Source organism: Lipophrys pholis (assembly GCF_963383615.2).
Source record: "Lipophrys pholis genome assembly, chromosome: 14".
Classification (NCBI taxonomy): Eukaryota; Metazoa; Chordata; class Actinopteri; order Blenniiformes; family Blenniidae; genus Lipophrys; species Lipophrys pholis.
In genome coordinates this window covers 10,032,649-10,059,177 of record NC_137633.1, presented here as the reverse complement: position 1 = coordinate 10,059,177, position 26,529 = coordinate 10,032,649, and the positions used below count along the sequence as shown (strand labels likewise).

At 40.4% G+C, this 26,529-nt stretch overlaps 3 protein-coding genes across 5 annotated transcripts in view; 1 reads left to right on the top strand and 2 right to left on the bottom strand.

The window, feature by feature from the left end:
* The window catches only part of cnksr1 (connector enhancer of kinase suppressor of Ras 1), a 32,015-nt gene extending 24,304 nt beyond the window's left edge, over positions 1–7,711 (top strand). For both annotated transcript variants that reach the window (XM_080479893.1, XM_080479894.1), the window contains 10 exons: positions 69–211; positions 301–334; positions 1,097–1,272; positions 2,663–2,736; positions 3,324–3,395; positions 3,739–3,809; positions 4,142–4,203; positions 4,293–4,383; positions 4,743–4,927; positions 5,389–7,711. In XM_080479893.1, the coding sequence (XP_080336019.1) occupies positions 69–211; positions 301–334; positions 1,097–1,272; positions 2,663–2,736; positions 3,324–3,395; positions 3,739–3,809; positions 4,142–4,203; positions 4,293–4,383; positions 4,743–4,927; positions 5,389–5,820 (1,340 nt within the window). In that variant the 3' untranslated portion in view covers positions 5,821–7,711. The remainder of the gene's footprint in view (positions 1–68; positions 212–300; positions 335–1,096; positions 1,273–2,662; positions 2,737–3,323; positions 3,396–3,738; positions 3,810–4,141; positions 4,204–4,292; positions 4,384–4,742; positions 4,928–5,388) is intronic.
* An 831-nt stretch (positions 7,712–8,542) lies between these two features.
* On the bottom strand, positions 8,543–13,323 carry cldn23l (claudin 23-like). Of its 2 annotated transcripts, none has more exons than XM_080479525.1 (3): positions 13,043–13,323; positions 10,778–10,830; positions 8,543–10,379 (listed from the first exon to the last, which is right to left on the bottom strand). In XM_080479525.1, exon 3 carries the CDS (start codon positions 10,171–10,173, stop codon positions 9,418–9,420), a length of 756 nt encoding a protein of 251 aa, XP_080335651.1. In that variant the 5' UTR covers positions 10,174–10,379; positions 10,778–10,830; positions 13,043–13,323; the 3' UTR covers positions 8,543–9,417. The 2 variants fall into 2 exon arrangements, with proteins under 2 accessions (XP_080335651.1, XP_080335650.1); XM_080479524.1 differs by having other exon boundaries at positions 10,778–10,881; positions 13,043–13,319.
* A 394-nt stretch (positions 13,324–13,717) lies between these two features.
* grhl3 (grainyhead-like transcription factor 3) lies at positions 13,718–22,431 on the bottom strand. Its single transcript, XM_080479523.1, has 14 exons — positions 22,320–22,431; positions 20,669–20,843; positions 20,470–20,534; positions 19,611–19,854; positions 19,264–19,500; positions 18,529–18,640; positions 18,198–18,292; positions 17,533–17,691; positions 17,361–17,436; positions 17,147–17,271; positions 16,215–16,329; positions 16,020–16,105; positions 15,769–15,833; positions 13,718–14,632 (listed from the first exon to the last, which is right to left on the bottom strand). Exons 1-14 carry the CDS (start codon positions 22,334–22,336, stop codon positions 14,515–14,517), a joined length of 1,689 nt encoding a protein of 562 aa, XP_080335649.1. The 5' UTR covers positions 22,337–22,431; the 3' UTR covers positions 13,718–14,514.
* Positions 22,432–26,529: the final 4,098 nt, after the last annotated feature.

Below are 26,529 nucleotides of genomic sequence, written 5' to 3'. Positions count from 1 at the left end.
AGGCTTACAGTCGGACTGCTGTGGTCAGTTGCAGGTTTATTTAGGATCTTCACATGTGTTTGTCTCAGGGAACTTTGGGAGTTTGGACGGAGCCCGGCTCTCTCCAAGATTTAGAAGAGACCGGTCGCTCTCACCCAGAAGTCCTTCGCCTCGGTTGTTCGACCAAGAAAGAACGAGCGTCAGTTCCTGCCCTGAAATGGTGGGACACACGGTGAGAGGAAGAGACGAGTTTTCCCTGTCAGATTACTTTAATGTTGATTGGAAATTGCTTTTAAATGTGTGTCTGAATATCTTTTTCAGGCAAATAAGGAGACAAAAAAGATTTCCACTAAAGGTAAGCGTTTTGCACAGTGACATGTAAGGATGATTTATGAAAAGTATGGAGAGTGAGCTAAGGTCAACCTATAGCAGCTGAACTAAAGTTCCCGGTTTCACATATGAAACCAGAACAACAAGCGAAGTTTGATTTATGAGTTTTTCCTTGATGTTTTGAATTTTGAAGGGCAGTCAGCTTAAGTCTGGATATTCAATTCACTAGATGAGGAAACTGGACTGGAGATCTACCCAGGGTGTACCCTGCCGGCAACCAAAGTCAACTGCGCTTGTTTCGAGTACTTTGTAATCCTGAGTTAAATAAATCTTGATGGATGAAATGATATTGATTTTTGAAAAGGTTGGCTGCACTTGCTTGGTTGAGAACACTGCGACATAAAAGAGAGGCACAAACAGAAATACCGTTTTCAATCAAAAAAACAAACAAACAAGAAGAATGGAACCAAAAATAAACTTCTAAATAAGAAGCAAGAGGAGAGGAAATGGGATCAGGTCACCACGACCAGTCTTTTGTCCCCCAGCAAATCAGATACACCTGACCTCCATTCACCTGCTCAAAGAGAGAGAAAGAGCCACGGAGCAAGTTTAGCCTCAGCTGGGAAAATTACAACAATTCAAAAATGATGTTTAGGGCTATAAATAAGTACGGACCCACTTCGCTTGATAACACATCCTCATCTGCTTTTCATTTACGCGCCCGCTAATCCAAAATGTAGTTTAAACGTCGTGCTCCTCTTTCTTCTTCTGTCTTCTTCCCTCTCAGGAATGACGACGGCTCTGAGTCGGCGCCGCGTGTCCTGCCGCGAGCTGGATCATCCCGACTGCGACGGCTGGCTGTGGAAGAAAAGAAAGGAGAGCAGCGTCTTCATTGCCCAGAAGTGGCAGCGCTTCTGGTTCGTGCTCAAAGGGCCCTCCCTCTACTGGTACACCAGCCAACAGGTGGGCTCAGCAGCTTCATGAAAAACTTGCTTTTATGTCTCACTTGATTACAAGTTAAGCTGCACGATTTTAGGAATATGTGATATGCAAAAAAGTTGTTGCTATGGTGATATATAACTTGCTATAAATAAGCAAATACTTAAGTTGAATCGTGATTTTTTTTTCCGAGTTCTTCTCAAGGATCGAAGGTGCTAATTACAAATACTTTTACTGATGCATACCTATTTTACTCTACTTTACTACTTCAGAAGTTGCTGCATCCACAGTTAAAATTCATAATTAAACATTTCAATCTGCATTTTTATGCCTTTAATCAATGTTTTAAATTCCTGCTTTATATCTGAATCAGCCCTCCTCTAATTTTGGCCATTTCGAATGGAACAAAACTGATAATGTAACAACTTGCTAATATTGCAATAATGTAGTAAAATATTATATATATATATATATATATATATATATATATATATATATATATATATATATATATATATACACATCCATGATCGAGAGGGAGTGGATAATAGATATCTTTAATGATTGAATATGACGATTATAGCATCCACTATGTCTATTTTGGATAACCATACTTCACAAAACCTACAACAACCATTTATTTCCAAGAAATTCAGAACCTGCTTATATATTATAACATTATTAGCTATAGTTATTACACTTTGAAAGGATTTTTTTAAATGTATATTAAGTAAATTTCATTCATAGAGCACTTTTCACAGATGAAAATCACAAAATGCTTCACAAGAACACACAATAAACCAAATTACTTAACGCTATTTCAGTCATTAAACAAGTTTTTACATGACATTATTGAACATTATAACATTATTGGTTGTTACATCCCCCCATAAAGCTAATACTGCACTACTGTTAAAAGTAACTAATACATACAAAATAATGCATATTTTTATGAGATTATATTCTGTAGTTTTTATTAAGTACTTTTATAACAACTGTACTTTTACTTCCACTGGAATACATATTTTGTAGTAATGTTTTCCCCCTCACTTCACCGCTCTTGCCAATTCCGCCATTACGACCCTTGCTCTGCTCTCTCCACGCAGTTTGTGACCATCAGAGTGCATGAAAACATAAATGATCACAGTTTAGTAAATCATCTGTGATATGCGCTCTGTGCATTGCAATGACAATATTGATGTTGCAGTTAACATTTAACATTTGTGACATATAGTGAAGGCCTTTTACGCTTTAAAAAAAAGGACTATTTTCAAGCAGAAGGGTTTTTATACAAGTAAAAAAATGTTTTTTTATAAAAGTTACATCTTTGTTTTTGTAACTGTCATAAAATTATGCCAAATGGAATTTTTATGTTTCACGTCTTTCTGTCTTCTTTTAATTCTGGTTCATACAGGATGAAAAGGCGGAGGGTCTGGTCAATATAGCCAGCTACAGCATCGAGAGCGCCGGAGAGCACAAAAGAAAATAGTAAGACCGAAAAGCGATGATGAACTTTTCAGACATCTGTCCAGGAATATGTCGGGCCTGGCTGTCTGGACAAATGATAATAGATATGGTGATGATGAAAAGTTATTTTAGGCAGTTCGTTTGAAACAAGGGCTGTATTGTCTCTGTGCACAGTGCAGCGGCTGTTTTTGGTTTTTACGTAACATGAAGCATGCATGATGTTGGAAAGTGAAAAGTGAAGCCTTTTTTTGTGGGAAAATGGTCCTATATCTCTGAACTCCATGGAGTCTGATAAACACAGATGAGGAGAGACACTGGATTTGAATTATTTGAATTGCATTAAAGACAGGACATAGACACAAACAAACCAGACAAGACAAACTATCCAGGAAGGAGCAGGCCAAACTGCAACATTTTATCTTCATCTCATGAAATAAATTATCACTATTCTTTGCCTTTGTCATGACAAATATTGCAATATTAAGTTTGTTCTATAACCAATTTAAATCCCATCCTATATCTTTTAAATAAATTTTTATGTGTGCACCTGTAGGATTTATATACTTATGATTGCTCCAACGATTCATTGCATCTTTTCACCCCACCAGTGTCTTCCAAATGCGCCACCGCAAATTTCACAACTTCATCTTTGCTGCTGATAATGTCAGCGACATGGGCAGGTAAGTTGATCGACATGTAGTTTATAAATCCAAAATAACAAAGTCATGATCTAAACTTTTGGAAATATATCATTAGAAAGTGCCTTTTGGTGCATCAGCTCCAACATTCTAATATTCATTCGGAGTTTGAGTGTAAACTCATACTTGTCTGCACTGCCCCCTACAGTTTGCTTTTTCTGGACTCAGGCTCATGCTTCAGGAAATAATAAATGTGTTATTGTCATCCAAAACAGTGCAATAGCAAAAATATTTAATTGTATCAGTGATCTTATTGTATTTACATATTTTTTTTGTCATTTTTATTTACTTTTATTGACTGAGCTTGTCATCCTGTTTCCTCCAGGTGGCTCAACTCTCTGATTGCAGCCATACAAAAGCACAAGAAGTTCTACAGTGACCCAGATAGTGAAGAAGGTGGGGAAACGTATTTCTGTCTCCTCAAAACAGCAACAGGAATCTTTCATCTGGATTATTTTGCACCCATGCACATTCAGGATATTTGATCAAAATGCTGGATGAAGCACACCATTTAGATTCTCCTGCAGAGGCAGTCATTCATTTGAATCATGTCGTCTCGTAATTGTGGTTATGATTATGTCAATAAAACAGATTATCTAGTATCTCTGTGATAAGACATGCTGTTGTTATGGATACCAGTACCCTAGATACAAATCTCTGCAAGATGGAGAGTACCACAAACTGCAGGTAAAGTCATCCATTTGTCTTGTGTGTTGATATTTTAACAGAATGTTACAGTGAAACCGAATCAGAGGGCGAATCGTCGCCGTCGCCCCGCCGGAGAAACAAGGTCAGCTTCACAAAAGCACATAAAAGTGAGCTCCGTCACACTGTTTGGATAACCATTAATTACACGGTGCCATTCATTGTGTGTCTCAGAAGGTACAGTCCAACACGCTGCCTCGCCCCAAGGGGAAAACCAACAAGGTGCCATTACTGAGTCCATCAACAGAGGGCAGCAAAGGAATAGGTGTGGGTTTTTATAAAGCTGTCTCTTTTAAGTCCTGTGATGTTTTTTTTCTCTGACTTTCCCAATGTCATGTCCATGAATAATTGCTGTTATCGGTACATTTTTTATCAACAGGATACTGAGTCCCAGTGATAGATCTGTCAATAATGTGCGAATGGATGTTGTAGCGGCAGGAATATGAACCATTATGACAGGCACTTATCTTCTTATTTTATCGAGCTGTCAGCAAATAAATGGCCCATAACAACAAAATGACCATCAAACACCACTTTCCTGTTTTGTATTTACCTTCTGCATGTCTGCGCCTCAATATTTATTCAGCTTTTCTGCTTTTTCCCCCTTCTTTTTCCTTTGTGAAGGCGGCGGCCCGGTGGACGAGATGGGGATGATGTTGAACAACCTGAAGGAAGGGGGAGTCTCCCTGATCGGTCATGAGCAGCCGTTTACGCACGACCACTTCAGAAAATCATTCATTCGCCGCAACAAGAACCCCGTCATTAATGAGAAGGCGCACACACTCCGGGCTCTGCAAAGCACTCTGAAGGTGTGGAGCAAGCAATTTTTTTTTTTTGGGGGGACGTTTTAAGGTCACAAATATATACATATTTTGATAATTATACGTACAGTATATGTCATTGACAAATAAACAAATTTTGGAAAGTTTGAAACTGATGAAAATCACACACATTCACATTTTAATGACTGAAGCATTTCTCAAAAATAGAACGTTTTCTCACTGAGTTTCTTGAAAATTCTCTCGATTATTGAGTACCCCAATACTGTGATATCCTAAATTTGATTTGTTTGAATCAATAATTCACATACTGTCTTATGCAAATGACATGTTTTTTTATGTGTCAACAACTTGGGTGTGTATGTTTTAGATTAGCTGCTGAAGTGATGAAACAAATCAAGTAAACTTTCTTGCTGCTGAATGTGGACATATCTGCACAGATTCACATCTCAGTCGACGTGCACGCTGACAGAGTCTTCTTCCCTCCGCAGGCCAAAGAAGCCGAGCTGCAGCAGATAGACAAGCTCCTGGACGAGTCCCATCTGACCGCCTCCCGGTACCGCCAGTGGAAGGAGAGCAACGAGGAACTGGTTCAAGAAATCGAGAGACTGGCCGCGCTCAAGGCCTCCAAAGCAGCGCACGTTGCGGTGCCGCAGGACACACCCACCGAGGAGGTTGCCTTGGAAACTGTAGCTAAGGAAACAGCCGCGGCAGAATCAGAAAGCTCATACAGACTGAGGCTGAGCGATGGGGAGCAGTTAGTTGACGCAGAGCTGTCTAATGTGGCCCCACAGGTGTCCGCGAACACAGAAACCTGCCCAGAGCTGGAGCTGTCGCTTGGATCGCTCCAGGAGTCGATAAATCAACAGTTGAGTGAAATGGCCGAGAGTGGTGACGGTCCAGACAACTATTTTTACATTTGAAAGCCACATTGGAACGGAAGCTCCTGCTCAAGGTTCACAGAAATCAGACAAATGAATTGTATTTTTATTTTTTTATTTTTTTCTAAGGCATGTTCTGCCTTGACTTTCAGGTGAACATTTAGTTCAAGTCACCACTAAATTGATAATCAGCGAAATGCATCTGCACAGAGAATCTTTATTTTTTTTTTTGCGGTAGGAAACCATTTTAGATAAGTTTACAACAGCGATGTGAACAATTTGCCGAGTGACAAGCTGAAGGCGTGTGGAATTATGACTTCTTGGTATTTTCGTGGAAATGTTGAGTTGAACTGTTCTTGGAATTTTAGGAAACTTTGTGATGTACAGTAAGTCAGGCCTCTTGTAATGTGACATGTAAATACACCGTGAATGCCGTATGTATTTGTTTATTGACTAGACCTTAAAAGAGGTATACTGTATTGGAGACATTTTGCACAGAACGTCCAATTGGGCATCCTGTTGCCAGAGGATACGGTTCATACACGTCACCTGCGTGTATGAACCGTACGACTGAGCTGTGTGACAGTTCCAGGTTGTTGTTCCTATCACTCATGTCTGCCATGAATTCAGTCAGACAAGTGGGGGCTCCTTGGGAGCTGAGACATTTGCTGTGGCCCCATTCCATTTCACTGTAATCTTCACTGGCTCAATAAAGGAGGGAGCGTGGTGATCGCTGTGATGTGTCGTGACGTTCCAGCTGCATTCAAACTCAGACAATAGCTGATTTTTGAAGTAGGGATCATCTGGTTGAGAATGTGTCAGTCTTATGTGCACGTCAAGACTTTTTTTTTTTTACATCTTTGTGTGTCCTGAAGGCCGTTTCACTGATTATATGTTTGTTTGTCTTTTAAACACCCAGTTTGCTTCTCTTTTCAAACCAGGTCATTTTGCAGCTTTCAAGACCTCAGTGGAATTTGACCTTGAAATTACATTTTAGATGCAATCATTTTGGTCAGAATTTTACTTTTAACCATGTCTAGTAACAAAACTTCCAGGAAGCTGGAATGTACCTTAGCAACACAGTGTAAATGTAGGATAAACATCAAGAACAAAATGCCGGAGATAATTTCTCCTCAATTAAGAGTGAAACATACAGAGACAACCACAGTCACAGAGAGTTCTTGGGGGAAAAACATCCCAGAGATACAGACGAATTGTCCACAAGACACAGAACTGACGCTCAACTTATGGTGCAGCCACCAGGTGCAGAGGATCACACACTTAGGAACAGGTGAAAGACATCAGGGCAATGAGCAGCAAACAGAGACGAGGTGGGGAAGTCAAGGAGATTGAAACCAGAGAGAGCATGAGACTTCAAACTAAAGCAGGAAACAGACAAGGCAGAAAATGTGCACTGTGACACATTACATCACAGAGCAAATATTGAGAGACCGAAAACCAAGCTCACACACCGTCGCCATTTACTAGATTACTTTAGAAAACCACCGAAGCAGAGGTAGAATATGCAAAACCTTGGCTGCACGTTCAGCCATTACCAGTAAAGTATGCTCAGCACACAACAATATAACCTATTTTGTGGTTATTGGGCAGAATTAACAAAACAGATTTGTTTGTAGAAAAAAAAAGTGTGATGCTTGGTTTTGAAATTGTGCCTTATAAGCTAATTAATTTTTCAAGTCGAGTCAGTCTTGTGCGTTAGGATTAGAATTAAGAATTCTTAGTATTGGAATTTTTGCGTTTTGCTTGGTGGTTGCGGTGGTGTAGTCCAGATTGGAGACATTGTGCGCGTGACAATTATCAGGATTTGAACCTGAAATCTAAAACTTTTCTGCTGGTTTGGTCATGAATACACATCTATAACCAAAGAGATTTATATGAAATACATGATGTTAATAAAATGATGGTGATATGTATTAGTGCTTATTGTTTGTAGTTAAAGCAGGAGAGTTTCTATACTTGCTTATCAGATTGACTCTACTACTGGGCAGTAGTCTGACACTATTCTGTCGATTACTTCTGCAGTCTTTGTTGAGTGACTGGTACCATCTTTGAGAAGATAATAATTGTTTTATCTCAATTCAATGTTGTGGTTTTTTAGGTTATATTAAGATACATAAAACAAAAAATTACAAATTGAACTTTTCAGGGTTACAAATATGGACCATAAACTGTAATTAACTTTTCTTTTAATCTAATTGCCTTTCATGAAGTACAAATTCCACTGAACATTTTTACTTCCTTGTATCAAGTCATTTTCTTTTCCCAGGCTTTATCAATTCCAGACCTCAAATTCTCGATTTGCAATTTTCTTGTTCTTGACACACATATTTGGTTGTCTTCGATGTGCATCTTACTGCAGACTGGACCTTCAGAAATGTTCCGTTTCTAATCAGGTCACGTCTACTACCTCTTTGCCTAATGCTGCTCTTTGTGTTGATTCACTCGGTTTGACAAGCCTTGTACGTTGGGTGTTGGCTGAGATCTTTCTGCCTCTGACCTTTGTATTCCAAGACAATGAATTGGAATTATGTCTCTACACTCAAAAATAGATTTTATCGGCGATTCGCTTGCAAATATGTACACATGCAGACAGATTAGCACGGAGAACAAAAAACAAGGCAAAGTGTGACACTATTCTGAGAGGTTCTATTTAATGATGCTGATTGTTTTCAGTTAAACTAATAACTTCTCCTTTCATAAATGTTTTTTTTCTTAAACACTGTACACAGGTTCAGCACACAGTAGCGTATCACTGGATTGCTTTATTCGTTGCATAAAGCACCACAAAATATGAGCACACAACATCTTTACAATAACAATTTGCAAGAGAACAACAGAATCTTGTAGTACATTCACCTCCATACATATTTGAAGAAAGTTCCACACAGTTTTATTACATTAGTCAGATTCAGATTCATTTTTTTTGTTTAGTTTTTTTTACTGAAAGTATCATACAAAAGTTTGACATGATAAACTAAGAAAGTACCAGATAATTTGAAATGAATTTTCACTCATCAGAGTTTAAAGTGGTCCTTTTTTATTGGTCAATAACTGACATAGTATGTATTTATTTAAGGCGTGGAGAAAGGAGTGCAGGATTGTTTGATGCACTCTAATAAACCACACTTGTTATAACTACTTATTTAGTGCAATTTTCAGGTACCTTCAACTTTATTCACAAAACTAGAAATAAACTATGTGATGAAGTTGTAGTGTGTTTTCACAAATTTCTTTTTAAACAAACATTATACATTTCACAGTTTTGCTCAGACACGAAAAAAATGTTTTTTAACAGTACAAATGCATGGCTGTAATGTAAAAGGCATTATAAAGCGATACTCTTTTCACTACAAGTGGCAGTTAAAGGCAGCGGGAACTTCAATCTCAGTTCTTCAAAATTATTACTTTCCTCAGTATTTATACACAGAAAAATCTGATTTCATTTGGCGCTACATCCATTTGACCAAACCTGCTTTAGATTTTCCAATTAAACTAACTCATAATTGGCATTCATTTCATTCCAGTAGTTGGCAGATTGAAATTTGTTTTTAAAAGTTAACCCTCATGTAGACATTTGTTCATGTCTTTTTCAAGTTTCGAAAGTCTAAGCTTCAGTTTCTAACAGCTGACTTCATACACGTCCATGTCCGTCTTGTTGGTGATTTCTGGGCACGAGTTGCAGGCGGGACAGACGGGGAGCTCTGGACGGGCTGGGCAGGTGGGGCATCTGGGTCGCTTGAAGCTGAACAGCAAAGCGCTGCCCCCCAGGACCTGTAAACATGAGCCCAGCCAGCCGAAGTAGAGCGAGCCCGCAGCATGCAGGCTGAGGTGGGGGAACCTGGGGATGCTGATCCTTTGACCCGCATCCATCCCGAGTCCTCTGAGGTTGTGTGTGTACACACCCAAAGCTGTCAGGCTTAACAACCCCGCAATCACCACCAGGAGACCCCCAGAGGCTGCTACTCCTCTGAGAGGCAGATCTGTCCAACAGCGAACCCCAATGCAAGCGAGAACAATACCAGTGCCACACAGGAACAAGGAGGTGAGCACTAAGCCCTGTGCCAGACGCACCCGGGGGTCTTTCTGGTACGGACCGGCCACAGGCCAGCATTGCTTCAGCTCAGAGTGCTCCACCTGTAGGCAGCTCTCCCAGAGCCCATCCGATCGCAGCAGGAGCAGCGCCTCCACTGAGCCAGACCGGGCACCCATCCCCTGACCTTTTGTTCCTGCACGGAGGAGAGACCCGGGCCCTCCAACGCCCAGACGAGTCTGCCCTTCTCGCCACTGAGGGGTGATTGCAGCAGTGAAGACAAGAACCAATCCCAAAGGGGCAAAGACGATCCCCATCACCATGGAGGCTGGAGTGTGCATCATTGGGGTTACAACCCTGATTTTCCTTAAGGCATACAGCTTGTTATTGATCTGTGAAAATAAGACAGGACCTGTAGTGATTGTGCTGTCAGTATTTTTCTTCCAGATGACTGATGTCAGTGTTGGTTACTCCAGAGAGAGAGAGAGAGATGCTGCTCGTTGGTCAGACATTGACGTAATGGTCCTCCACAGAAATGGGCGCATCCATTCTAAAAAAGAAAATAAGAAAAGAGAATTCTCATTGGCATCAATGTGTAAGCTCAACAATTTTAGCCATCTAAATTCAGCCTCCACTCTCAACTGATTGAGAGCTTAAACTTAAGCGATACTCATGGAAAACCAATATTCAAAAACAACTTCCATTTTGCAGAGAAATCTACAATTACGATGTTAGTCTGATGCTGTATATACTGTAATGAATAGACTGTATATATGTGATTGCTTTTAAGCAAAAAAAAAAAAAACCCACAACATGAACATGAAATCTCTGCGGCCCTCATAATGATCCGTTCCTAATCATTGGCTCAAACCATGAAAACAAAGACATCAGTGAATCAATCAAACTGACAAAAGGTCCCGATCTCAATAAAAAGCTCTCATACAACACCTCTTCCTTGAAACTCTCCTCCCCTTCAGCTGCAGACTCTTCATGTTGCCTGTCTGACAGACAGAGACATTCAGGGTGAGAGAGGCAGTGCTTTGCAGGTGAAACTGGGAGAAAAACAGAGGGAGAGATACAACCGGGGTGTGAAGTGGAGTAGACGAGTGTCGGAGCGACACAGGGAGGGTTTGGCGTCGCTGCTCCTGAGCTGGACATGGGGAAAAAAATGAACGGCTGGTTCCAGTGTCTGTTGCTAGGATACACTAACCTGGCCGGTCTCAATGTGACAGCGTGTGTAGCCGTTTTCATCACCTAGTTTGACGTCTCCATATGCAAAACCTTTTGTTTGTTTCAGCTGTGCAAGTATGTGAGATCAGTGCGGGATGTCTGCCAGCATACAGCCGGCAGTAACCTTGGAGGAATTCTGTTGGGTTAGTAATTATATCAGACCTGCGTTTAAATGCAGAGTGAGTCCATCTCCAGCGTCCCAGGCTGCGGGAGGAAAAGAACGAATGTCCTCGGGGACAGAGAGGAGGCAACCCGAGTACGTGTGTGACTCACGTAGACACACAAGCAGCCAAAATCAATACACGTCTGTGTCAAACAAACACCCTCAGCAGGGATATTATGATGATAGCCCCGTGGGAAGGGGGACATTTGTGCTTAAAAGGTTGTAACTCTGGAAGATATCCACCTTATTTGCTAAAGCCTTAAAACTGTGGACGAACTGCAGCTTCCTCCATCACTCATAACAAATACTATGTCATGTCAATAATATTAACTTGGTCTGTATAGAATCAAATGTTTGGAAACAGACCTGACACACTTCATGTCATAATGATGAAGCAGGTAGGGATTTTACAGCCACCGCTCACTTGAAGCTGCTTCACAATTAAAACTCCCTTTATGCATGTTGATGAAATATGCAGAAACAATCCTGCAAAACAAAAACAAAAAAAACAAAAAACAAAACTGCTTAATTTTATTGTGATCTTGTTAATTTGAAGAAAATATTTCATTGCATTTAAAATCCAAACAACAAACAAATAAATGTTTATTTATCTTTTTTTATCACCTCGCACATTTGTAGACAGATTCTCAAAATCTTCCGTATTTCAAACTGCAATATAATGAGAATTCATCAAAAAGTCTGTATATTCCTATTAATTACAATAGTTATTAAAGCCACATATTAAATGCATTCATGAGACGTAGTTCATGAATACAAAAATAAATACATAAAGTGTGGGGTGTTTGGGCTCTATAAATTCTCATCCATCGCCACATGAATGCATTCTAGACTTCAGATGGATTTGACTGAAGAAAATAAAAGTCAAACATTGCAACCCGAAGCATCCACAATTTTGCTAATAAAGTCAGATTCTGTAAAGGTAAAAAGTGCAAAGCCTATGCAATAGCCTGTGTTTGTTTTTACTGCAGTGTGAGGTCATAACTTAATATAAATTGCAGGAGGATATTGAGCCTGAATGTAGGTGAAAACGTAACCCCGGCAATTAATATTGAAGGAATATTATCTGAAAATGAGTTGATGACATTATGCTGCTGAACCTCCTTGATTTGATCTTTAATTTTCACTCTCAGAGTATCTAAGAATAGACACCAGAGCACTACAGACTGAAAACACAATCCAGTGAAGGAATTTTCCATGAGATTGCACGTCTAGATGTTGATAAATTGAGAGTGAGTAAAATGCAGCTTGGTAAAACACATACCTGCAGTCAAGTGTCATCTTTATTTAAAGGTTATTTCCTGTTTTGCTACTTTATCAGCAGACAGGAAAGAGAATAGATGACAGACAAGATGATCATAGGTCCAATTCAACCGTCGGTTTGTTTGGAGTGGACTGTCAGCGGCATTGTAAAATCCTCACCAAGGTATTAATTGTGGTTTAGTACACCTCCACTTTCACTTTGTCTATATCCTCGTTGGAACATTGTATTCAGTAGCAGAGGTTATTTTTATTTATTTTTTTTTTAGAATTTGAGCTTTTCCCATCCTGTAAAAATGAATTGCATGACACTGATGGATGCACTTGCTCCTTTACTGACATCCACCTGCTACTATGATGCTTTACATGCGAGGTGCTGGAGAAGTTAAGACGTATGGGAACATCTGCAGACAGGCATTTCCAGACACTGGAGATGAAGTGGAAAACAAATGTAATACCATCCAGACACTTTCCCCCATGCACGCACATTCTGAACGCATGCAAGCACAACCAGACGCAGCCCGTTGGTCCCAGTGACTTACCATTCAGGAGGGGTTGTGTGTGTCTCACTGCAGATCGCAGGCTGCCTGCCTGTTCTCGTCTGAATGGCTAACATGTTTCCCCCTTTGGCAGCAGATGGTGTAACCACCTCGTGATTATTCTCACTCCCTCCTTTTTTTTTTTTGCTTCTTGCCTCTCAGTGCTCTCTGCCTCCTCTCTCTCTCTCGCTCTCTCTCTCTCTCCGTCTTCTCGTCCTCCTGTTTATTTACTACTGCTGCTCCCTCGTCTGTCTGCGTCCGTGCCTCTCTGTCTCGCTGTGTGTGTGCCTCCCGTTGACATGCTGATGGATGTCGATGGTTTATCTAGGACAGAGTGAATCTGTGCTTCTCCCCGTCAGTGTCACCAAATAGGGAAAAAGCAGAGCTCTTTCCAGTGAGTATCAACACTTCAACATGCACATGCTGCCGCTCTGGAAGCACTCAAGCTGGATGAGAGCGTGGAAGAAATAGGATCGAATGCACAAAGGTTTACAAAAACATGTTTGTTTGTTTTTATCTGTGCAGGAAGACGAGGGGCGAATTAGCATTCCCCAATTTGCACTTCACCTTCAATTGTAAATCTTCGTCATGCACGCCCACAGAAGAAGCATCTCAACATCCACATCTCCAATAAGCTGTGTGTGCATAATAACTGAAACAGACTCAAAATCTATTATTAAATGTATTTTATTCATTTTCATACAAAACAACATTTGAGTAATACAGGTTACAGATTTGTTTTGAAATGCGAAAGTTTTTTGTTTTTTTTTACACATGCATACTATTCAAAGTCCCCTAGTTGGTTTCAGGTTTTAGAGGGCTTGAACTGGTTTCTTGCAAAGCTCTGTGGTTACACCGCGCAGTCAGGAAATGTCCACAGCTTTGGGCAAAAATGATGGCCAATACTACATTTTGTGTGGTTTTATGGGTGGAAATGTCTGACTATAGGCTCTGAATTTAATCCGGCACTTGGGATATTTTAGTCATGAAACTAAGAGGAACCTAAAAGAATATACTTTTGGCAGTTAAAAAAAAAAACAGGATTAGTAAATTGAGGGTAAGAAAATGCACCATTGTAGAAGAAATGATGAGTACACTGAAAGCAACAAGAACAGCAACTTTTCTTTTAAAAAAAGATGTTTGAAAATTTGAAATACATAAAAAAAAAAATGTAAAAAAATTGATTGCAACATGCACATGGCTATTTTAGAAAACCAAAAAAAACACTGTTATATTAAGATCTATTTACAATAAATATTTACAGACAATTTAATTATTCTGACAAAAGCTGAAGAACCGAAAAGGATTGTATTTACATTAGAAATGAGAAAAACAGGAGAGGTCCATTCAGTGGAGTCTTTGTTTTGTCTTGATCAATTGATAGCTTACTTCGACTCCCATCAGGCAGTGCTTTTACAGATCAACTGGCAACTATACAGGTCCATCCTTCAGAGGGGCAGGTGACTGGCACGTTCTCATACTTCAACGAGAGTGACCTGGAACTGACCAGAGGGAACCTCGGACACATCGATGAGGAAGGCTGAAAGGTTGGTGTAGTGCTCGATGATGTTGTCATCCATATTGACGAAGATCCTGAGGGTGAGACAGGGACAGGGAAAAAAAAAAAAAAAAAGGTTTAAGTACCCGTGAGACAAGTTCAACAACAGCAACCTGATCATAGGCGACATCCCAAAATATGCAAATTGGGTCTCGATGAGTTGTGCTCTTATTTAGATTTTTGATGGAGCACGCCACTGGTTTTGAACGCAGTCCTCGGGTGAAAAACATGGGGCCTTTACGTCACCCTCATCAACAAGAGCAATAAATCTGTTCACTGTTTTCTTCTTTCCAACACTAACATCAACCTTTAGATCTTTAAAGTCTTTAATGACTGAACCAGCCACAGAGTCATGCATTCTGCCTTCAGGGACAGGGCTGATTGAAGACAAGAGCAAAAGAGGAGGGAGGAAACTGCGGGGAGAATGTAACCAAACCTGTTGGCTTGGCTGCTCCTTCTGCACAGATAGCAGGAAGGAAAATCACAAAAGGTGTTTCGGAATCAGTCGAGAGGTTTCAAGAAAGTCGCTGTGATCACCCTGTTATTAGGGGGTGACACAAGTCATCGTCGGCCTGAAAACTTCATCAAGCTCCTGTTTGCCTTCTCCTTTTTGGAATAAAACAGTTGGCTACAAAACACTGAATTATATTACTTGTAGATCTTTGTCAGTTGAGTGTTATTTCATTAAATTTTAAAGCGGAGGAGCCATTTTCCCATGCAGCTCTCATTAACTCATCAAAACTTTATGAAGCACAATTTATTACTCTGTGTGACTGTCCTTATGTTGCAGTTAGAAGCCTTTTATCATGTGAGGGATCTTTCATGTGATGAGGCTACGAAAATGTAAATCAGCACAACAATCGCCAGTGACTCAGCTGCAGGACTTATGAAATCTTTCCATCCTCTTTCAGTCGTATCTTATTTTGTGGAGGAGCTGCAATTAAAACATTCCTGAAGGCTGGGCCAACTAACCTACCTACCCGGTCTGTCAACCTGCGCTTCCTTAGAGGAGAATGAGATTAAAACCACCAACTAAGTGCCCATTTTCTTTTTCACTGTCTGTGTCACATGGATTTCTTCCATTCAACATGTGTAAAGCCGCTTGTACGACAAATGTGCCAATCCCCCCCCCCCCCCCCCCCCCCAAATAAAAACACAATAGGAAACTCACCCTCTCTTGCATTTTTTGTAGATTTTCCCAATGGTGTCTTTTTGCATACCGTACTTTTCTGAAATCTGAGGAAGGAAAGGAATACAAGATGACAGTTAGCACGATCTGCTTAGAGAAATACGATACTTCAGGGACAAGAGACAGCGGATGCACTCAAAAAACAACAAAACGAGAAGTGATGATAGTGTTGATCCCCACTAATCACGTTCACTATCTCGAGAATGCATTTGAAGTAATCAGGTGACACTTACAGCCTCTCGTAGGCCGGAGAGTGTTGGCGAGCTGAGCATGAGCGCATCAAACACCTCTTCAGAGCCTGTCCTTACGTACAGCAGAACTAAAAAAGTGAGGAAATAAAACAAACAAAAAACACTTAGTCTCAAAGACAACATTGTCATTGTCTCTTTCTAGAAGGAATTATTACAGCAGTGTACTTTTCTGTGTACCTCTTTGAGGGTCTTCTCTGCGGGCTTGTTTGTTGGGTGGGGAGCTGCTCTGGTCTCTGTCCTGATACAGCCTCTTCAGAGAACTCCTGGTTTCGCCATCGTCGGTTGGAATGACCTAAAGACACAGAAACAGAAGCGATTAGCAGAAATCTGATTAGACAAAACTTTACAGAGACAATGCTGAACGTGCCACTTCCCACCACTGTCAGTCAAAACAGAAGATGGAATGTTATCAACGCAAGACCGCATTTCCCATAACTTCTTAGAGAGCCACATAAGCGTGTACACTGATGTAAAGACACAGATAGGACCCATCCTGCGCTTAATCGTGCCATCCAATCGATGGCGGTTTCTGCCTTTATCACTCAAATACAAAGAGTGATGCAAAGCACACTTTGTACTTACTGGGTTATAGATTGTTCACCTTGGTTTCTCAAGCAAATGACTCGTTGCCATTCATTCTCACACATGCCCCTCTAACTCGGTGGTGTGGGAAAACTGGCATGTCTGAACAGCACTCGCACTGTGTTGTTGACGCGAGAGTGTCTGATTGAAAATGGAGAACAGGATGGTGGCACGCTGTGTATCAGGTGTGAGTCCTGTTGCGCCAGGTGTGAGCGTTCATGTTTTCGTGTGAGCCCCTATAAACTAATCCCGGTGTCAGTAGCTGCAGAGGCTTGCACTTGCGCCTGGTTTCGACTCCAATTAACTCATTTGATCTCATGGCTGTGTTTTGCCTCACTTTCGCTGCAGTCAATCAACCCCCAGGTTCCCAGCCCACTTTTCCCACCGCATACTTTCCCCACCGCATACTTTCCCACACTTTTTTCCTGCCTCGCTCGTGCCTATCCTATTGCCTGCAGGGATACATAGGTCAGAAAGATGATTCATTATAGAGGAGAGGAGAGGAGCACGGTTAAAAGGGGACCTACCATGCGCTGTATACCGGAGAGGTGCGTGTCCGGGATGAAGAAGACTGGCTGGGTCATGTGGTCATCCATGGTTTGCAAGAGGGTAAACTCATTGTTGAGGGAGCTATTCGCTAAGGACTTCTTGGCTAGAAGCAAAGTGGGAAGATAAATGCTGTTAGACTGATCACGGTTAGTTAATGTATTTGGGAGCATCTCTCTTATCAGTAGTACTCACTGTTGGCATCATGTGTGTCCTTTCCCCTCCTCTTGGATCTCTTCCTCTCCTCGTCTCGCATTTTTCTCTCTGCACCCTAAATGCACAAAGTGACATATAAACAACGTGGACTTAATGAAACGCCTCAATGCGGTTGCCCGAGTCATAATTTGCATTAGGTAAAGTGATGTACCTTATCGCAGAAAATCTTGATCTGGCAGGCGGCTCTGTGTATCAGCTGATTGTTTCCTGAACTGATGTCGTAGGTGTCAATCTGGAGGTTTAGAGGCAGACCTTTAACTCCTTTTTGAGCAGAGAAGTCGGTGCTCAGGGAGTTGATGCCAATGAACACCTGGAGGAATAAGAGAGTACAAATCAGTCTTGAGTTTGTAATCTGGACATTGACTCTTAATATATTGTTAATGTGTTACAGCAATGACAAATTAATGGATGGGCCCATTGAAGTTGAAATATTTAAAAACTGAAAACACCGCTGCCCTTTCTACTTTTACTTTCACCTTCCCAATCAGGGCCCCCCCTCTTTTTGCTTCTCTCGATCCCCAGCAGGTTCAGTGGCCTCGCCCTGAGCGACTTTAGGCCACCTCGCTTCAGTTGTTTGTGGCTTTTGCATGCTGTAGTGACAAGAGCCTCCAGGCCAAACACATTTCTAGGATTCCTGCCTATGCTGCCACTCCTTCTATTTCCACCTACCTTTTGTACCTTTCCACTATTTTTCCTTCAAAAGTTCTGCATTTTGCCCTTTAGAAAGCGGCCTTATACAACAAGGTGTTACATAAAAGTCTGATCTTTTTCATATGAGGGCTATATGTGTGCAAATGTCTCTGTATAAAAGATTACCTTGGCCTCTTCATTTGGGTTCCACACAAAAGACAGAGCATTGAAGGCAACCTCTTCTATGTTGCTGATGCCACTGAACACTTCTTTGTAGTCCGCTATTCAAAAGAGAGAAAGAGAAAAAATAATCAACGACAGAAAAGCAAAGGCCATTTCATTTTTTTTCCATCATTAAAAATGGTATTAGATTTCTAATTATATAATGTTAATGATGCTCTCAATGATTGACCTCTCAGTCATCCAGACGACTTTTTATTCTATCCTCGGTGTGCATTAGAACACGGACATTGCATGGATTTTTTTTTTTTTCCTTTTTTCTGAGCGGGGAACATACCAATGTCAATGACCCTTTGCTTGACGGTCGGCTGACGTCCATGCCAGTGATTCCAGAAGCGGAGTTGCTGTTCTGGGGTCTTGTCATTCTCAAAGACAGCCATCACCACCGTCTGAAGAAGAGCGACAGAAAAACAAGTAGTTAGGTCCAGTTGTGTAAGTGTGTACGTAAACCTATACACCCGACTGGCTTTCCGAGAATGAGAAACTCTTTTTTTAAGATTGTCAGTTTCATTCATCACGCCAAATCCTTCTTTTCTGCAATAGTGTCATCGGTTATTTGCCGGGAGTCGGCACGTGTTTGTCTATATTCTTATCCTCTGATTCGTTTGACAAAGGGCTGCTAACCACCTCCTCCCTGCCCTTTCTTTTGACTCTACCCACTCAGTTTGTGTCACATTAGACAAATGCAGCCGAGTTGAGCTCTTCTGCTCTCTGGCCTCATTACATTGCCAGAGGAATAAATTACGCAGGGCAGGACAGTGTCATTTTAAAAGGTGCCAGCCCAGTGTGCAGGGTGTCAACACTGAATTAGTCACTGAAGGAGCTGGTTCCAAGGGAGGGACGGATGCCTATTTGGGAAGGGTTGGTTTGGTGGCACGCAAAGAATTGTTATATTAATGGGTGCAGGAAAAGTAAAAAGCCTGAAGGAAAAGATTCAACAGGAGTCCCTCTTTTCTTGCAAAAAAAAATTCAACTGGAGGATCATTTTTGACACAATGTAAAGATGACTCACTTTGACTTTGGTGGCAGTGAGGCAGGCACTGCTGTCCACGCCTTGGAGACTGATTGGGTAGAATTGGCCCTTGTTCAGGTACACCATGGGCAGCTCAGACCTGCAGGAGGACGCCGCAGGAGCTCCCAGGGAAAACTGGAACTCACTCCTGATTCTCTCCGTCGGGGAGTTAGTGTAGGAGCCAGAGTAGACAGAGCTGGATGTGTTTTCAGGGAATGGATCACTGTAGGGGAGAGTCTGACATCCACACAAGGATATGGATTAGTGCAAGGAAAGGGAGAGGCTGAAAGGCAGACGAGCTGCCCAGGAAACAGGGCTCAACTTTCAAATAATGACACTCGGCTTACCTCTGTGCTGGGGTCTGGGAAAGCGCCAGTGTCTGGCCACTTCTGCAGCAGGTCGAAGATACTGCTGAGCTCCGGCTTGTCAAAAGGGTCTTGGACCACACTGGTCAGAGTAGCATACGAGTCAGAGGTGGGGGCCAGGGAGATGGTCTGCTTTGATAACAAAACCTCCTGATGATTAGAGGTGGGGATGGCCTCAGGGTGAATCTTCATGACATTGGACGACGTCTCGGTGTTGGCCAGACTCCTAAAAGGGGAAGTGAGGGAACCTTTATTACAAGAGAACATCTTCATAAATCAGGTATCACCAGAGCAGGAAAACAAACAACCTCGAAGTGGCTGATCGTGGTGTGTCTTCCAACTGTAACAGAAGCCTTATGCAAATTTCCGACAATCAGTAAAAGCGCCTCAGTGCACACAAAAAGACACGACCTCTCTGGGTGGGAACTATTTGTTTCCTAATCCATCTTGTTTCCTCTCTGTGTTTGAGTTTGTGTGCTAAAATGTTTGAGGGGACAACATTACACCCCGACAATGGCCTTTCACCTAACAAGAGGTGGAGGTAGAAAACAGGAAAAAAATAAAAAAAATCTTCCTGTTGCTGAACTCAACAAGGCAGTGGAGGAAAATCGAGGAAACAAAAATAATAATATCCAAGAACATGTCATTCATTCCTCTAATCTCTTTATCACCTATCACGGAAAATTATGTTAAACAAAAAATAATAATACTGCTATGAATTTTAAGGGCATGAATTTTACTCTCGATGTGCAGAAAAAAAAACGAAACACTAAATAAATTTCAACTGTTCAACAAATACATTTCCCTCAAGTAGCCCTAAAAGTTCTGATGACAGGCTTACCTCTCTGTTGGTTTGTACAAGTTGCCAGTGCGATTGCAGGAAGCAAGTTTCTGCTCCCTTTGGCTCTAAAAAAAACAAAAAAAAACAAAAAAACATCACAAAAAGAGAAAAATGTGAACAGGGTAGAAACTTTAAAACAAATCTGGAATTTAGTTTGCTTTGATAAGTACTTTGTAAGTATTATTCCAACACGATCTACCTTGCATTGCTCATAAAGCACCGTTAGGGCAGCGAGGTCGTCTCCTGGGTGCAGTCTGCTTTTAGTGTGGTTCGGCTCGGGGACAGAGCTGTCCAGGCAGGACCAGGAGTCCATCAAATAGTTTGAGTAAAGGTTGTAGTTGAAGTTCTCACTCTGACAGACCAGTCCCAGAGTCCTAACAGTAGAAATAACAAAGTGTTCAGGAGAAATTATGAAATTTAAAGTGACAAGCAACTTAAAACCAACAGTTAAAACAAAACGCAAAAAAAGAAAACACAGGCATAGGATTGTTTGTATGACATCATTATTAATGGTTTAATACACTTTGCTTTCAAAGCAGCACTAAGTTTAAGCTTTCGGTGCTGCAGGACCTGAGCCTCAGAGCACTGCAGATACTCGCCCCACAGCATGGAAGGTTTCGATTGCAAAACCGCAGAGCTGAGCAACATCTCTCTAAAGCACTGGTGTCAGAAGCCTCCCCTAGACATGCACATATACACACATAATGTTTTGTGGTTTCCAGTGTTGCAAAAGAAAAAGGAACCGCATTCTGGAATCTCTGTACAAACTCTTGTATTTGCAGAGATCTCAAAACAAAATTACTTGACTTTTCTTAGTAAACTCAAACCCACAAAGCATCACTAAAGTAAGCTTTAGTTTTCAATTTCATTCATGAAAAAAAAACCAAACAAAAGAAACTCAGCTTGAGATTGTGAGGATTGGATTTGTTTGGAAAGACTCACGGTAACATTGGGGAGTAAACATCCCGCTTTCAGTTTGTTTTAAGTAGCTAATGAACAAATAGATGTAGTTTAGCCTGGATAAACAGCTAATCAAATGTGCTGACAGGAGGTAAAGACAACAGGCGCTCACGGCCACAGCAGAACCAAAGCAAAGGGAAAAGATTTCCCACAAGGATTAGCACAACACTTTATATCATTGAAGTACTACAGAAATTGGATTTGTACATTAAAAATGTGCAGTTTTACTTGTTGACACTCATTCAGAAACATCTATATTTTCAGCTGGATTAGAAATCCTGAAAGAAAAAAAAAATCTCTTGTACACCTTTGCACACCTCAACAGCAACAGAAAAAAATCAAACATTCCATATTCCCACTAAAAGCAGCTGAGAGCATTTGTTTCTACGCAGACACACAGAGTTGTGAGAGTGGGTCCGCGTATTGGGTTTCACCATTATGTAACTCAATGCATTACATGCTGTCATTGCTTTCTGTGTCTGTCTAACACCTCAAGAGGAGATTCTCATTTCCCGGTGTCCCTTTGTGCGATGTGGCCCCTAGGTTGGTGACAACACAGGCCCAAATAGACCCACAACAACTGCAGACCCGATGTGGTGTGTGTGTCTGTGTGTGCGCTCGTTAAAACTATCCATATCGATTTCTCCTGTTAAACACCCCCTTTAAATAACAGGGGTTTTTCACATGGGGGTCCCATTGCAAAAATGAATGAGGGGAGGGTTTACGCCTCTCCCCCAACAGGAACCTTATATGCATTTACTGTATTACACTAAAACTAATCCCACATGTTTTTGAGGTAGAAGATGAAAACGCAATTTGAAAAACACTTTCTTAGCCATAATAATATGAAAACACAAATGCACCTAGAAAGATAACTCCTTCATACTCACTCAGTCTCTTTGGTCATGTCTCCAGTCGAAGTAAGCCCGAACAGGTTTTCTATGATTGTAACTCTTCACTGGAACAGTAGTGACACGTAAATGAGTCAGGTGTTGTGATTCTGCCTGGACTGGGCCCAGATTTATTTTATAAGGGTGAGAAGTCACCCTCTCCCCTCCCATTGGCTTAGAGCTCTGAAACAGGTGATAGGACAGGTGTAGAGTCATTAACCCCTCCCTGGCTGGAGTGAAACTGATGTGCATATGTAGGAGTCTGTGTGCGATGCAGAGAGCACTCTGCATGACAATCCCAGCGGTGCTCTCAGTCCCGATTCCAGGCTGGATGAAAGAGTGAGTGTGGGAGATAACACAAGGTGTGAAAACATTAACAAAGAGAAGAAAAGATTTGAGTTTTTCCACTCTCACACTGATCTACATTTAAAGTTTTGGTTTCTCTACTTAGCTTGAAGAATGAAACTGAAGACCTTTCAATGGCATAATATTCATTTCCCTTGTAGCTGTTTTGAGTTCCACAAAAAACTAAAATACGGATAGTTTTCTACACAGAAATAATACTCTTTAAATAAATATAGATTCATATGTGAGTTGTGATGTGTTAGTATGAACATTCACAGTACAATCATAAACAACTTTAAGCACAGGCCTTAATAAATCATTAAAAAGTCAGTTATAAGTGGAAATTTTACATTAAACTAGCAATGACAATTTCACTGCTGGCAATTTTCACCTATGGCACTAAGTTGTAAAAAAAAACATAAGACACACACATACACAAGGTAATTATAGACAAAAGTAATTATTAAAAAGTTACTTTAAAAGAAAGTAATACTTAAAAAGAAACCTTGAGTGAATCTAAATATGTTTTGTGTAACGTAAGCTCAAACAAGTTGAACTAATTTAAGTATTCAATGACACTCTTGTTTAAAAGTGAATTGCTGATCGATATAAAACTAATGTCTTAAATACTCCAAATCTCTTCACCTATTCCTCTTTTGAATATCTAAACATAATCTTGAATGAAAACAAACAACAATATGCATTTTTATTTGGGGGATGATTTTAACATTTCAAATTGACACTACAAAAAAAAAAAAAGGTAATCCTGTTAAAAAGTATATTCTGCAGTGTGAAACAATTCTAACCATCAAGCTCAGTTAGCTGAAGACACACTGCCGCATTGCTGCTTTGTGATGATCAAGGCCAAAAAGTGGCATTAAAATTTGCGGTGATACAAAACTGCGAGGATACCTCAAAGGAAATATATATAACGGTGTGATAAAATCATTCTAATACCTGAAAAGAGTGATTACCGTTATGATTTCACCCTCTGGAGGGACTGAGCCATTTAATTTAGAGAGTTCACACAGACGCACGCCTGCAGCCAACCACAATCATTATTCTTATTTTTACACCCTTTTATTCAGGGACTGGAGGTTTAAAATTTTTAAATAAAATAAAGTTGATCTATCTATCCATCTATCTATCTATCTTGCGGACAGTTTGCTAATTGTTTAAACCTAATTTATTCTTTGTCATAGACCAATAGATGACCTCAAGTATTTAAAAGAGTATGATGAAGTGTTTACATGAGCTTGAATAAGTATAGTCGAATATTGGCAGACTGAGTGTTTTCATACTAATGATAAAGTATGGACTTTTCTTTTTCACCTGGCAGCACTCACAAGACATAATGCCTGGAGTTCAGGGGACACTTGTCCTCCAACATGGATTCAGGTTTGGTCTGCTCCATTTAGAGAGACAAGGTCAGCAAGTTGACAAGTGAAAGTGATGAGTTGAACCAATTCTGCAGGGACTCTTTTTAAAGTGTCACAAGTTCAAAATGTCTTTCTCTCACCTGAAGCAAACATGGTAAACACACATATTTCACACACCTAAACTGAGCTGTGTGTTGTGAAAAAAGAAAAACCCTGAAATGACGAAGACATATAGGAGAATATTTGGTAAAATAAGAATAACTGTAACAGTATTGAAGGCAGGACACTTTAATGTGAAGAAATCAATGTTTACAAAGAAAAATCTGATGTACAAAAATAATAGATATAACCTTATAATGTGGTAACAAAGTCTGGGTAATACTTAACAACAACAACAACTACTACTACAAATGATAATAATGATAATAATAATGATGATGCAGTTTGTTTATCAGCACTGTACAAAATTAACATGTTAAAGAAAACAAGTAAACAAAACATATGTTTCATATTCTGAAACATTCGGGGGTTTGCAGTCGACTTTTATGGTCTGGAAAGTCTGGAAATGTAACTTTAGTGTGAATATTAAAGCATTAAGAGCCTGTATTAACTCAGCAGGACTCACCACTGCAGGCAGGTGTCCTCGGGTCTGTCACATTCGTCTGCAACATCAAGAAAAAAACCTATCGCGAGCAAGGGGAAAAAAGGTTGATTTGAAGTGGTTATAGTAAACTTTTTAATAATTTTCCCCAAAATTACCTTTATATGATATAAATAGAGAGTTTGTGTCAACGTTTGCTTCCCAGAAGAAGAAAAATCCATGACCCTCGAAAGAGGCTTGAATGGAAAACAAAAATTAAATAGCAATAAGGCTAAAGGTTTGATCAGCTGCTGTTTTTTGGGGGGTAAAGCATTATCCCTCTTCACTCTCAAAAGCAGAAAATAGACTTAAAAAGTAAGGCTTTATTCTGCAGACAGCTCTAGTCCATCATGAGCCCTGCACGTGGCCGCGCCCCTTTCTCCAACATGGATTTCAATATAAAACAACGTTTTTACTCATTCTGGTTCAGGCATTGCCTAACATTAGGTCAAGTCATAAGATAATAAAGAAAAACATCAGGCTATCCTGTTAGCTTTCCTTTCAACCTGTTAAACTGGTTAACCTGGTGACACTATGGCACTAAAAATGACTAGTTGTGATGAGAGAATAACGGGTAATTTTCTTTATTTGGAAATAATGTACACACTACACACATTTTGCTGTTTGCAAAATATTCGATGTTTAGATTTTTTTTTCTCTTTCACGTTCATGGGTACATTTTTAGTAATTCAAACTACAGAAATCTTAACTAGTTATTATTTTATCAATCTTTTTTGGGGGAAATTCCTTTTTCTCCTATTTCTAGGTTTGCAGTGGATAGTCACATTAAGACTTTCCATGGAGCTGATGGGTGGTCTTGCTCAGGGACCCACAGTGGCGACCTGTCATCTGTGGGCTTTAAACCCGTGCACTTCCAGTCCCGTCTGCTCCTCTAGCCTCTAGGCCACACAAATGAAATGTACCTTTTGTTTCAAGTTTCTTACATACGTGGTTCGACGTTCTCATTACTGATTAACTGAAATTTACACAACTATATAACACACTCTGACTTGAACGCAACAACATCTGTGATTTAATGACCCATCTTATCTGTTGCTTGGTATATCTTTATTTTAAACATTCTTACAAATATAAGACAATTAAAAAAAAAAACAATAATGCCAGTACTGATGATAATCTGCAATTGTTAAAAAAATTAAAATGACTGATCATAAACCTTGGCGCATCACAAGTATTGGTATTCACATTAGGTCCTTCAACAAAATCTGAAACTGTGAATCTTCTTTAGAACTGAGAACTACTTCAACTGTACCTTATTAAAAGGCGAGGTCTGCTTGTTAAAGTCTGACTTTAACAGAATTAGCTTTCGTGCGCATGTTTAACAACAGTTGCGGTCTACACAAAAAGACTTAACAGGTTTCAAATAAAGAAAGTCTAACTTGCATGGGAATAGTTGAAGATTTCACTCCCTACGTTGTTTGAGACCTTTAAAACAGGTACTTGTCCACTCACACTTTCGCTGTAGCTTTATTAAGTGGATACTTCAGGCTACAAGCAATGAAACTTGGTTTCTAACGTAAACACATTTTCTTTCCAATCTGCCCCAGTTATTTAGAGCATCAAATGGTGCAGAGAAAACGAAGCACTTTTTTGACGTTGCGAGTGGGAGTGGAACTTCCTGGGCTACCAGTTGAGGGGAACATATAAATAAACAGTGAGCGATGTTGCAAGCTAAACTCTTAACAGTGCAAATCTTGACATCACATTTCACAATGACTCAACAGAAAAACCCATCCACACTTCCGAACGAGCAAAGTCAAATATCATATGTTGAGCTACCAGGAATCCCGAGTGAGGCCCTCGTGTCACTCAGGGATTCGGTGGT